A 13952-nucleotide genomic window follows, 5' to 3' on the forward strand; every position below is an offset into this window, starting at 1 on the left:
TCAGGTTTATTTGGGAGTGGCCCCCCAAATCCAGAAGGACAAAAAGCAAGGCCTCCAAATTGAAACCTTTGCTTTTTGTTGCCACACACTACTCCACATTTAGAACTTCTAGAATAACCAACCAACAACTGTGTTCTAGGTCGTCATCAAAGAACTTAATTTCCCAAGTTGTACCCTTCTCCTCTTACCATGAGATCTTCATCACGGTCTGGTGACAACACCAAAGGGATAATGACTTGGTTACGAAACAGTGGTGTCTTTTCATGCTTCAAGACCTTGTTCAGAGTGTTCAACTGTCCAGAAAGCAAGGCAAAGCTGTCCAGGACAGAGGGCCTAGTGGTAGTAAGAAAGTGTCAGAATGTTCCCAGTAAAGTAACCTCGAAAGGGTCCATCAGATTAGGAATACCCAGAATCATCTCAAAGACTCATCCCTATAGCTAGACTGGGTGAGAACCAGACTGGCTTATAGAAATGGTAGGGTTAAGAAAAGAGGGGCATGCTTTCAGTTTCTGACACAGAGAGAAAAAAGGCAGTTCATTATTTGAATGCAGTGAGAAACAGTGGCAAAATAGGAACCACTGCTACACTGCTGTCACTAAAAATTCAGAAACTGAGTAAAAGCCCCTGTTCTGGCCTGGAAATAGGATCCACACTTCTAGAGTAGGTTGGATCTTAAAGACTCAGCAACATCTGTGGTAAGAGATCCAGTATGACCACTGCACTCCTACCGTAGTGAGAAGACCTGCTAAGGGAGGATGTCTTCCCACATAAGTCAAAGGGTGAGAATCAAAAGCTAGAGGAACCTAGGTTGGGAAACAGCATTTCTCTACTTCCTTGCCATGGAGGCCCTAAGCTAAATTTCATTTGTTAAATGTTGGTAAACACAGATCTTTCCAAATCAAAAGATGTTTGCAAAGTGATAAATGGTTACATCACTGGAAATGTCCTATCCACCAGGAGGCCTGGCCCTCCACCCATGGTGCCCTCCCGATTGACCTGGCAACCCTTACCAGGTCAGCCGGTCATACTCGTTCTCCAACTTGTAAATGAAACTCCCCAGGGAGTTCTTCAGATCAGCCACTTGACTCAGCAATGCATCTAATGATGCCTCAAGCTGCTTCTCTTCCCTCTGCACCAATAGAAATAAGTTATCCAGATGGGTGTGAGTATGACACATAGGGAAGAAGGCTGAGAAGCCAGGATGATAGTGTGCAACACTAGTCAAGTAACACAGGATATCGTTGGTATAGAAGAGCAAGGTTGTTTTGTATCTTTGGTATTTGGGTTACAAACAGCATCAACCCTGAGACCTTTCAACCCATTCACCTGACCTCAATTCTTCCTACCAACTGATTCCTTTCTCTCATCACCTCCTAATCCATGCCTGGTTTTTCTCTGTATTAAGTATACTCTATTTTCTCTCATTGAGAAATTTTCACCAGACCTAATGCCTGGGTTTATTATCTTTTGTGCACCTCTGCAGCATATGTACTCCTCTGTCCTAGAATCCGCCTTGTGAGCCTGGCTGTTCTTGTCAAAGGCACACAATCTTTGGGAAATCTGCCCACACATGAAGATTTCTCTAAATACTGGCCTTGCATCACCATTTCACCTCCTGCCCTCCCGCACATACACATACACTCTTCATTTATCCTCAGAATTTGATGTTTCAACTTTCTCCTTGGTGAATTAATCTGCACTCATTTTATCTCTGTGCCAATATTCCTGTGCCCCTTTCGCAAGCTTAGTCAACCTATAAACATTTACTGACAGACTACCACGTGCAGGACACCAAGTGACAATGAAAAACAAAATAAATGCCTAAGTCCTAAGAAATAAACAAACAATGGTAAATGCTGGTGGGTCTGCAAAGCAATTACTTTCCATCTACGGTCTCCAGTTTTACTTCATTTCTTAATTCTTAACTACGGGCACAGGCTGGGAAACTGTCTTGCAAATTCGTCAATGTGTAGGACAGGAGCCTTGATCCTGGGTTCTACCCACGGCCTCGGATTATAATTAGTTTAGCTTTTGGCCTCCACAGTCCCACAATTCCTTCGCAGCTCGAGCTTCTCTCCAATTACAGATGCCGTTAGGTCTGCATCCAACAGCGTCCATCCAACAGCCTAGGTCCGGGCCTGAACCAACCGGCCACTTTTTTGAGCCGTCTTCCTTGGATTGCATCTCAACCTCCCCAAATTACAACCTGATCCTTCCCTACACCCCAGCACGTCAGTACTGCCTCCTTCCTCGCGATTTAGTTGCAATCTCTGTTTTCTGTGAGCCGGGCTCCCAGCCCATCTCTCATCTCCGTCTCTTCCTCTCCCTTAGGCCTCCCCTCTCGACCCCGCGTTCCCTATTCGTTAGCTTCGGGCTCTGCCCTCTCCCCTCAGCCCCAGCTCCTCTATTCTCAGCTGCCCACTCCCGGTCCCGTTACTCAAAGCTAGTTGGCAATCCACAGCCGCAACTGGGTTCTTACCTGCATAGCGGCAGCAGTAGCGGCGGCTACGACCTCCTCTTCCGGTTTCCAAGTCAGCGAGTCATTCTGAGAGGGCTTCGTTCACCAATCAGAGAGCTCATAACTCGGCCCGCCCACTCACTTCCGGCTCTTGCCGGGTGCGAGGTAGCCGGGTCAGGGGTCAAGAGTGGAACATCTTCTCTGGCCTGGGCCGGTGCTGGAAGGCTGTGTGATGGCCTCGGAGCGCCCGGAGCCAGAGGTGAGGGGCGGTCGGGCGCAGCGCTGGTTCCTGAGATCCGAGAGGGAGGGTCCTGCGACCAGGCGCTGCTGTGGCCTCCTCCGGGTCTGGGGGCGACCAGGCCGCGTAGCCTGGGGCGGGGACTGGCCCAGCCCTGAAAGCTCGATAAATGAACCTCCTCCCCGTGGTCCACAATTTCTTCGGGGGCTGGAGGAGAAATTCGTCGTTTTGTTTACTGAAATTTCATCCAAGTCGCCGACTCTAGGGCTGTCAGGTTCTTTGACCTAATAATGGTATTAAGAAAACATGTATTTTGATTTTCTGTTGCAGTTTCAACGAGCAACCGGGCAATGTATACTTTGTCAGTTTCTGTATTTCTCCAAACATTGTGACCCCATAAATAGCATGAATAATTTAGTTCTAGCGCTCTTGCTTTGGGAAAGCAGCTTTTGTTTTCTGAGAAAATTTTTGACTCGGAGTGAAACCTCGTTCCAATTTGGCGCTTTTATTTAGCTATCTGTTCAACTTCGGGCAGGTCTTGACTTCCCAGACCCTGTTCCCTTCTTAAAATACCTATCTTAAGGTGTGTTGTGAGGATCGCATGTATTAAAATAGGAAGTGCATATAAGGACATGCAAGAAATTTCAAATACATTGTTAATCAAACTTTTGCAAGGAAGATGGCAATATCCATTCTCATTTACAGATAAGGAAACTGAAAAATGAGGGAGGTTAAGTACCTTACCCAAGTGCTACTTAACTGAGAAGTAGCAGGGTTTTGGAGTTAGAAGCTCTTGAGCATAAAATCGTTCATATTTGTAAGGAACAACATCACTAGGAGAGGTGTCCCAATATTAGAATATATGAGTAGGTGAGAAGGGTGAGGGGTGTGTATAATGACACAAATAATAGTCATTACTTACTGAATGCTTACTGCATGCCAGGCACCATTCTGAGCACTTCACCAATACCAATTAATGCTTTCAGCCCTATGAAGTAGACACTAATACTCCATTTTTCAATGGAAACTGAGGCACAGAGATATTCAGAGCAACAAAGTTACACAGCTAGTAAGTAGTAGAGCCAGGACTCCGAAACAGGTGGCCTGGCTCCAGATCTTGTGTTAACCATAATGTTTATAATATAAATAATAAAGTAGCCACAGGATATTAAATCTCCAGTTCATTGGGATTTGATGTGATGAGACTCAAGATTAAGTAGGAAACTATGCCTTATTTTAAAAAATCAAGACATGTTCACAGGGATGATAGAATAGCCTAGGCATCAGAAATATCAGGATTGAGAAAAACCGTGAACAAATTTGTAGTATGTTTTGTTATGGATTAAAATGAGAGGAACTAAAGGGATATTACAGGGAAATACAACATACCTTTAAGGTAAGTAGTCTAAAACAGCACTGCCCACTAGAAATCTAATGTAAGTCATATATTTAAATTATCTAGTAGCCACATTTAAAAGGTAAAAATTTTAGTAATATATTTAACCCTATTTCCAAAATATTATTTTAATGTAGTAAATATTTTTAAATTATCAGATAGTTAACATTCTTTTTTTGTATCAAGTTTTTAAAATTCAATGTGTATTTTACACTTCTCATCTCATTTTGGACTAGCGACATTTCAGGTGCTCAGTAGCCCCATATGGTAGCCCCATATGGTACCATATTGAACAGTGCAGATATAAAGTAGCTTAGAGTCAAGACACACACTCCTGGGAGTCAGCCAAAAGTTAAGCATTTGTTAAGTTCTTGATTTACGTTTCCAAAAATTTTATCTTGGGAGGTAAAGGGAGTGAAGAGGTCTTCTGCCTCTGGGCAGAAAAGTAACTGACTTTTAGAGGTTGTTACAATCCCAAGAGGGAATGATTGGGCATAGTCAGATTTAAGAAATTGTTCATCAAATACTTAAAATATTTTGAGTGCTGCTGTGGACTCAGAATTGTGCTAATTATCAGGGTGGATATGGAGCAGTGTGAGACAGACATGTTCCTTATTTTAATGGAATAAACAAACATCGAATTATGATAAGTGCTGCAAAGGAAAAATACAGAGTGGATGATTGTTTAACAGGGGTTCTTAACCTACTTTGTTAAGTGGTGGGGGCAGGGATGAATCAGAAAGCTGCCTCAGAGGAATGACATTTAAGCCTGAAGAATGAGTGAAAGTTGGCCATGAGAAGAGGTAGAAAGCATTACAGGCAGAGGAGATAGTGAAAATCCTGAAGTCAGAAGGAGCTTAGAGCCTTCGGAGAACTGAGAGGAAGCAGCTGCTAGTGTGGGTGCAGTGTGACCATGAGAATAGCTAACACAGTACTTACTAAATAATCATCTCATATTCCTAAAATCCCTGTGAAATGTGTCCTCTTATAACCCCTGTTTCACAGATGAAGAAATTAAGGCACAGAGTTTAACCAAGGCCTTATACTAATAAGAAGCAGACCCAGCATTTGATCCTAGGGACTCTAACTCAGGGGTAATGGATGAGAGATGAGGCTGGAAAAGAAGAGTCAGATTGAGGCCATGCTAGAGTTTTAGGACTTGAGCATACATATAGTGGTAAGAAGGCTTCAGACAGTTCAATAGGTGAAAATCTACATGGTTTCATGGGACTCTGTTAACAGAAAATAGCACAAGGGTTGGAAAAGCCTCAAAAAATGTTATACCTTAACCACAAAGGGACAGGTCCAAAAAAACAACAAATTAATGAGATGGGAATGTTTCCTTTATCCTGGTATACATGGCACGCAGCACATTACCTGATGATGTTTTATTCATATTGTAATAATTGGTATGTAGGCCTCAATAAATGTTCCAAAGTATGATAGGCTTCCTCTATCATTGTTCTCACTCTCCCGTTTAATTGAAGCAACATCCTTAAGAAGCAGATATTCTTATCCACATGTTATCAATGAAGAAACTGAAGCCTGGAAATATTAACCACGTTTGATTCCGGGTATTTTGACTCCAAAAACCTGCTTTCTCTTTGCCAGACTACTCCAAGAGAAAAGCACTTCAGACTCAGGGAGATTAAATATTAGAGAAGCTCTGCATGAGTGTCGATGCTGTGAAAATACAACTAATTCAGGGATTCTCAAACAATGTGGAAGAATCACTTGAGGTCCTTGTTAAATGTGGATTCCTGCGCCTTGTCAATTCTAAGTTGGTCTGGGATGGTGCCCAGGAATCTGCATTTTAATAAGCACCTCAAGTAATTCAGATGCAGCTAGTCCTTGGATCACCCTTTGAAAAATAACTATTCTAGTTGGTTAAATTAATTCTGAGGTCTTGGTTTTGATAAATTACATCTTGACTGTGAAGAATACTTAGAGATGATGTTTTGAAGACAGGGTCGTTGACTTTGAAGGATCAGATATAAGTGGTAATGTTGTGAATAAGCTTGAGTTAGGCAAATGTTCCTGGTTTCAAGAGAGTGGATTCTTTGAGAACTGATTAATGAGTTAGACTTTAGCTTGGCCTTGTATAGTCAGTCCATCATTCAAAATAAACTTTGAGATAAGGCAGAGAAATGGAAGATATACCGTAGTGTAATTAAGTAGCCTACTAACTAATAACCTGAAGAAAGTTTTCTAATAGCATAGTGCTCTTCTATACCCTGCGTCTGGTTTATCCCCCTTTATCTTCTCACTTAGCAAACCCTGCTCAACCTTCGGTGTTACTTTTTCCTAAGACCCTAGCCTGAGTCATGTTACTTGGTTATAAGCTATCTTAGAACCACATTCTTATCCTTTGATGCACATAATCAGTTTCTAATACAATAATTATAGTGATTATTTGATTAATTTTTCCCCCCCGTGGGTAAATTTTGTGAGATCAGAGAATGCTAATTTTTGCTTTCCATTGTATCCTTAGGACCTAGCCCAGTGCTAGCATGTAGCATGTTCTTCATAAATCTGTTGGCTGATAAATGAATGCATTCTTACCTTGCCTTTGTCCTCTTTGGACTTGGATAAGAACTTAATGGCATCCTGATCGAATTAGCAGGGACATTAAGGTAGAAAGAGATTTACAGAAAGACAAAATAGCCATCTAAGCTTCACAATAGACTAATTGAATTTATCCAGTGTAATAGGACTAATTGAATAATTGTATGTGTCCAAAAAAGCCAGCTGTGTGAGGACAGAATGGAGAATGTGTCTTAGCAGCACAACTGAGAAAGTCATAGAGGTTTCCCAAGTCAATAGAATGGTCAAGCTTCTAAAAAAGTAAACAGAACCTAGGAGACTCAGAACCTATGACCTCACCTGAGTATTGTGTTCCATTCTGGCCCCCACATTTTAAGTTGAGAATCAGACCTGCCAGAGTTCATGCATAGGCATATGATATAAGATATAATGAAATTTGAAGCTATGCCATTTGAGACATACTTAAAGAATCTAGAGATGTTTGTTATGGAGAAGCAAAGACTCAGAGCTATCATAAGATGTTTGATAGACTCAGAGAGGCAACTGATTGATGACTTACTTGTTATTGTTATATTGATATGACCATTTATACTTTCACACACCATTGAGGTAGGTGCTGGTATTTTATATAAGAGGAACCTAAAACTTAAGCCCATAGTTCTCAGCTATCAAATCATACTTTCTTTCAAAACAAACCTATTAAAATCCACACCAGAATACCCTCCCCAGATTCCACAAACAAAAAAAGAAGATAGTACTAGAAAAGAATATCCTAATGAAAATACTAGTAAAACAAAACAAAACAAAAACAAAAAAAACCCAGCTTTTATGGAAGCAAAGGAAAGATCCAAACAAAAGAATAGGCTAGTTGTTCCATAAAGTGGATGAGGAAGGATGTAAGCTCTTGAAAAACAAAGAGCAGATGTTGATAAAAGTGAAAAATTAAGACTAACTGGTAAGAAATTGATGGTGAGAATGATTTCCCTTTCATGCATTTATTCAACAAATACTTGAACACCTAGTGTGTCTTGGCACTGTGCTAGTTGCTAGGGATACAGCAAAGAACAATATATAGACACAGCCCCTACCTCCCTGGAGCTTCTAGGCTTATAGGGAAAACAAACATTAAAAATTGTACAAATTTTTTTTTATAAACTCTGGTGGGTGCTATGAAGAAGAACCATAAACTGCTTTGTGACTGCCCAGCAGAGGTACCTAACAGTGCAGTGAATCCTGGAAAGGTTCATTTATTAAACCCAGAATTGCCAAAATTTTAGTCCGAGGAGATAGAGTGACCAAGTGTCCTCAATTGTCCTTATGCTGTTGACTCTGACATGTGCTCTCCACCCTTTAACCCTGGCTCAGTATGTGCCAAAACTCCTTTCCTTGGTGTTTCCTTGCGTAGCTGAAACAGGCTGGCATTTGAAAAAAAGTCTTAGGACCAAAGAAGAAAAGGAAAATAGTATCGAGACAAGTGTTAAGATTATCTTACCTTAAGAACAATTGTAATGATTATGATTAGTTTTAACTGTAGAGTTTGCTTTGCTTAGAACGTGTAGTGAATTCACTTGTTCAGCAAAACTGTATTGAGCATCTATGTGTCAGACACTGCACTAGGCTCTGGGGATAGAGTGATAAACAGAAAGGACTGCTAAATTAGGATATCCTTCCTGTTCTGATAATACTCTGAGCCCCAGCCTATCCTTTTTTAGATAAGAACCTTGGCAGGGACCCAGCATAGTCAACTCACAGAGGTTACCAATGTCATACCCACACCAACTCAGTCAAACCTGAGGGAGAGGTTGCCTGGTTTATGAGAGTATCCCACCCTGAGACCTTGGATCAGAGAAAGAAGGAAAGTAATTGCTGCAGTTTCCTCCTTTATCAGTAGACTCCTTTTCTGTTTTTAGGAGATTGGCAATAAGACTAGAATTTGATGGGACCTTTTGTGGAGGTTGATGGTTAGAAATGATGGTAAATATACACAATTTTTCTAGCTAACTTGGAAATCATTATGCCACTTACTGGTTTCTAATGCTACCTTAGTCATCCTTGACACCTTCCTTTTTGTTACTTTCCTCCTCACTTCCAATCAAACACTAGTTTTTGTCTGTCTTATTCTAAAGATGCCTTAAAATGCAGCTAAGCTCACTTATCTTAAAGGTTAGTTCAAGTCATAACAAGACTTTCTCAATGAAACGCAGTGGTGGTTTTACATCCTAGCACAACTCTCATCGGTGACCAATCTAAAACAGTTCACAGAATGGCTGCTTTGAGTAGCTCTGGTCTAGATCATTATCATTTCCCCTGGTCATTAGGGGATCTTTCTGAATCACATGGTAGCCAGACCGTAAAAATGAGAATATACTACTTCCCTGCTGAAAAAAAGAGTTTGGTAGCTTGATCTGTTAGGATAAAAGACAAAATCCTAGCCAGGGCCTACCTCAGCCCAGTGTATGGAAGCAGTGTAATAGAGAGTAGAATTTCCCTAAGTATGATCTTTAATGGTGTAGAGACATAATGCAAAATGATATTAAATCACATATCATTGTGTAAATTATCTTTTTGTCTTTCTGGCTATGTCAGAATATCCTTTCTGCTTATAAACTATCATGTTCCTTCTTGTGACCACTTTAAATCTTTTCTGGTCTCAAGTCTCTAGTTTTATTAATTTATCTCTCAGTAGATGAGCTTTGCAACTCATCAGGCCTGTGTTTGACCTCTGACCCTATACCTGTTAATCATGTTCAGTCACTTAACTTTTTGAACTTTGGTTTTCTTCTGTTAAATGTTTTGTGCGAAGACTGAACAAGTTTACCTATATAAAGACTCTAGTGTTGTGTTTTCTGGTAGTACATTTAATAGTTAAATTTTATTGTATTCTTACTAAGTGCCAGGCACTGTGCCGAGCACTTCATATGCATGATTTCACTTAATCCACATAACAGCACTATTAGATTGGTATTAGGATTTCTCTGTTTTACAAATGAGAACACTGAGATTTAAAAAGATGTAACTTTCTACAGTCTCAAAGTCTACTATGTGGCTGATTTGGGATTCAAATCTCTGCTGTCTGAATCTGAAATTCTTTCACTTAACCTCTACAGAGGTTATATATTGTATAACCTCTACAAAATATTGAATATATTTAGGTGTTCAATATATATGAGTTCCTTTCCTCTTCTTGCCTTCTACTCTGATCCCTGCCATTTCTCAATATTTGTTTCTATATCTTTTTATGCTTGCCTTTCCTTGTGGAGAAGAAGAAAGACTTTCTTTATCTTTAGCCATTGCCTCTCTGCTCTCCATATTCTTCTCTGATATTAGGCACCCTATATTATTGTTTTTCCAGAGCTATTTCGATCTATTCTCCATGCATATTTCCCCATCTTGGGGAGGTAGGGGGAAACGTCACTTCCTTTCAACACCACCTTTCTCAACAGGTGTCATTGACTTCTGTTCATTTCTTCTCTACCACTCTCTTCAATCCTCGCAGCCTTACTAGTCGGGGAAAAAGGAGGAGAAATTTGTAATTTGTCTGGAACAGGAAAAGAGTAATCTTTACATCTGAGGCGAGCATAAGGAAGTAAAGGAATGTTACAGATAAGGATTAATCAGGAAAAAACTGTGAAGGTATTAGAGTAGTTGACCCTTATTTTCTCTGTGAAACAGTAGGTATGTTTATCGTTTGAGACTATGAGGGTTGAGGGATTGGAAAACCTTCTGAGGGGAATAGGAAAGGTTGCTGACCAAGAAGTAAAAAAATTGGTAAAGGCCTGCCAGAAGTGGCAAGTTTCTTTCTACCAAGTGCAGGCCTGATGTGGGATATGTATGGATAAGGGAAAATATCAACTTCATCCTGAGCCAGGATTTGGCAGGACTTATACAGTGGAAGGACAAAGACGTGAGCAAGGGAATCGATGCTTATCAGGACATTATTGAACCATCTGTCCATGAAGCCATGGAGGGAAAGAACTGTAGTGTTGGTAACTGATAAGTGCGGGGGTAGGAGGCTGTGACCCATGGAAGTTTGATTTTGAGGTATTCAGTAGATTCTCCATTCCCTAGTGAAGATTCTTTTAGTTCCTGCTGTTGTCAAGGATTATTAGGAGGAGCTATCTGGCATTATTGAGGGTCTGCTCTATTTTAAACAATTTGCCAAGTACAAGCACACAAAAAGAGAACAAGATGCAATCCCTGCCCTGAAGTTTATAGGAGAAACTCACATAAACATTTTATAATGTATAACGGTCACTTCATCTGTGTAGAGGTCTACAGGGGGAATGGGAGCAGAGAGCTAAGAATTGAAACCTTGGGAACACTTTACATGGAGGTGGGGGTAAACTTTTCACCTCTGCTGCCTTGTTTTTCACTTATGGATTGTGAGCTCTTTGGTCAAGTTACTTGCACAGTGATCTGTATATACTAGAAACTCAGTGAATTTTTATAATAATATAATATATTTAAACAATATAATAATTTTATTGATGTCTCTTTGTCCCCAGGTAGAAGAAGCTGGGCAGGTGTTCCTGTTGATGAAAAAGGATTATCGAATCTCTCGAAATGTTCGTCTGGCTTGGTTTCTCAATCACCTGCATCAAACTGTTCAGGCCACACCCCAGGAGATGTTGGTGAGGCCCAGAGACATACAGGATGCAAGGAACTGGGTCAGAAGATCGGTTTTTCTAAGAGGGTACTAGAAGGAAACAGGAGGGGAGACTAACTCTGAGGGGTATGATTGTAAGAGGGGCAAGTGACTTTGCCCACAATGATTCCACAGGGGAAATTTTGTTTAATAATCTTCCAGATAGGAAGAGTGTACGAGTGGGTTGTGGCAGGTAGAGCCAATGGTTTGTCATTTTTAGATATAGAAGTCTAGGTCCTGGAAAGAAAAGGGTGACACTTTCCTTTTCTCTTTGTCCAAATTGTCAGCTTCAGTCTGAGCAGGAATTGGAAGTCCTCAGTGTCCTGCCCCCTGGGTGGCAGCCAGATGAACCAGTGGTCCCAAGGCCGTTTCTCCTTGTACCTTCTACCCGGGTCACCTTCCTGGCTTGGCAGTATCGATTTGTCATTGAGCTGGACCTTAGCCCATCTACTGGCATTGTGGTAAGGGCCTGGGGGAGACAGTGAGAAGAAAGGATGGGGTGGGGGTGAAGAGGAGAGGGAGAGGCCTGGAAGAAGTGAAAAATCCCAGCCTACCATTGTGGAAAGCAGACAGACAGGCTGCAAAGGAACGGTGGGTGTTTAAAGAAAGATCCCATTCCATCTGCTGCACTATTAGGGGATGTGATCAACATGAAGAGTCACACTGATCCATGGAAGTTGCTTGTTCCTGCCAGCTGCTCTGGGTTGTCTTTACTTACCCTTGAAAGATCTTTCTCTGCATTGCCTTCAGGATGATTCCACAGGGGAAATCTTGTTCGATGAAGTTTTCCATGCCCTCTCCCGCTGCCTAAGTGGGCTGCTTCGGCCTTTCCGAGTACCTGGATCTTGCATCGACTTCCAGCCTGAGATCTACGTAACTATCCAGGCCTACTCCTCAATCATTGGCCTCCAATCTCACCAGGTATTATTATATCCTTTCTCCAAGTTTGTACCCTCAGGCTTCATTTCTGATAGTCCTCTGACCAAGTCCTTATCCTGTCCTACTGCCTGTGCCCAAAGTCCCCAGCTCTGCTGGCTTCTTAAAGGTTACTGTTTCTTAGTCATCTCCAAGCTTCTCTCCTATTGAAAAGAATCAATTCCATAAGTTTGGGGTCAGTTGGCATTGATTGGCAAACACCTCTCTCACTTTTCCTGTAAGTCTCAGGTTCTGGCCACTGGATGTCTGTTTTCTGTTTCCCCTCTCTTCCTTTAGTTCCATCAGAAGGTTTACTGGTGTCCTGACTCATGGCATTACCCCCAGGGGTGGTCTTTAGGAGTAGTTTTATGATTTTTGAAATATAACAAATACCCAGAAAATGACCCGCCTCTGTTCTTCCAGGGACAGAGGCGGGTCATTTTCTCTGAGGGCCCTGTAAAGTGTCGGGTATAATGCTGACCATACAGATAATTACAGCGCTTATCCAACACCCAAGCAGGCGATCACAAGACACTCCTTTTGGAGAATGGCCAAGTCTGTTACTGGAATATCTGTTTTTGGCTTAGATAAGCATAGCCAGTTTCCCCTCATCTGCTCTTGATCACCCTCTACTCATTGGTAGGGGCTTACCTTGAAACTGTCTCTGATGGCTACATTGTCACCTTAGCTGTGAAACTGTCTTCGAGAGACAGAGATGCAAGTAAAAGCATCTGAGGGTCTGAAATGTACAACAAGGCAATTGATGCATACCTGGACCCCAGCCCTCTACCCTGGATTAAAGTGCTCTCTTGTTGCGGAAAAGCTCCAAAGTCAGATCAGCAAAAAACCAAGCAGTAACTCGGAGAAAAGGAGAACTCAAACTTATTATGCACAATAACTCAGAGAAAAGGAGAACTCAAATTTATTACGCACGGTCCCAGAGGAGCTAGTGCTCTGAAGAGTCTGGGCCAAGAGCAAAGTTGCAACATTTCTTATATACAGGCCATTTACATGAGCTGATTGGTAGATTCAAGCTCAGCCCATTAGAAAGCAAAGAGAGTTGCTGTGGTTGCAAGTAATAACATTGGTGGAAGGGCAGAAGTTGTGGGTTACTACTGGTTACAAATTGTTACAGGAAGCGGGGATCTGCCAAGATACATGGTGCTACAAGTGGCAGGGTTGCTATGGGCACAGTTACATGTACAAGTTGAGCAAAGTGCAGGTGAGTTCTTGCATGAGCTCCTGCATGAGCTCTTGCATACAGCAAGCGTATTTACAGAAGCAGAACAAAGAGCTGATTAACTTTTTGATGTAAATTCCTCAGATTTCCTCTTCACTCATAGTGCAGCTGTTAGGACTGCTGGTTGTGGGCTCAATCCTCAGACAGAAGCCAGGCTTTGCAGGTGCTGGTAGCCAAGGCAAGGAAAGCATGGGTATTAGGTAGTCAATTAGCACTTGGTTTGATTTGGCAAACAATTAATGAAGCCTGATCTATGCCAGGCCTGGGCTAGGTCCTGGAGACAGAGATGAATCAGACACAGTCCCTATTCAGATGGGAGGAGTTGAGACCTTAGTGGGGGAGACTGATATTGAAGGAGGTAATTTCAGTTGAATGTGATAAGGGCACTGATAACTTATGACTCAGGTGCTGTGAGAGCACTGAGAGGGAGCATCTAGCCAAACCTGGGGCAGAGACAGGGAAAACTTTTCAATAGAGAGGCATTTGAACTGTGTCTTGAAGGAAGAATTGAGGTTA

General features: G+C 41.7%; 2 protein-coding genes across 10 annotated transcripts in view; one reads left to right on the forward strand and one right to left on the reverse strand.

Moving 5' to 3' along the window:
• Positions 1 to 2574, reverse strand: part of MED8 (mediator complex subunit 8) — a 50203-nt gene extending 47629 nt beyond the window's left edge. For 4 of the 5 annotated variants that reach the window (XM_039883504.1, XM_039883513.1, XM_039883497.1 and 1 more), the window contains exons 1-3: positions 2480 to 2574; positions 1011 to 1129; positions 189 to 333 (exon numbers count right to left, since the gene is read on the reverse strand). In XM_039883504.1, coding sequence (XP_039739438.1) covers positions 189 to 333; positions 1011 to 1129; positions 2480 to 2485 — 270 coding nt within the window. In that variant the 5' untranslated portion in view covers positions 2486 to 2574. The remainder of the gene's footprint in view (positions 1 to 188; positions 334 to 1010; positions 1130 to 2479) is intronic. The other variant, XM_039883519.1, reaches the window with a different exon arrangement.
• Positions 2575 to 2590: 16 nt separating this feature from the next.
• SZT2 (SZT2 subunit of KICSTOR complex) overlaps positions 2591 to 13952 on the forward strand; it is a 50073-nt gene continuing 38711 nt past the window's right edge. For 3 of the 5 annotated variants that reach the window (XR_005657409.1, XM_039883430.1, XM_039883437.1), the window contains exons 1-4: positions 2591 to 2717; positions 11142 to 11303; positions 11569 to 11742; positions 12032 to 12202. Coding sequence is in view for 4 of the 5 variants with exons in the window: in XM_039883430.1 (XP_039739364.1) it covers positions 2691 to 2717; positions 11142 to 11303; positions 11569 to 11742; positions 12032 to 12202 (534 nt within the window). In the remaining variant the exon portion in view is untranslated. The remainder of the gene's footprint in view (positions 2718 to 11141; positions 11304 to 11568; positions 11743 to 12031; positions 12203 to 13952) is intronic. The other 2 variants (XM_039883417.1, XM_039883425.1) reach the window with 2 other exon arrangements.

The sequence above is a fragment of the Pteropus medius genome, unplaced genomic scaffold (assembly GCF_902729225.1).
Source record: "Pteropus medius unplaced genomic scaffold, Ma_sr-lr_union100, whole genome shotgun sequence".
NCBI classification, from domain to species: domain Eukaryota; kingdom Metazoa; phylum Chordata; class Mammalia; order Chiroptera; family Pteropodidae; genus Pteropus; species Pteropus medius.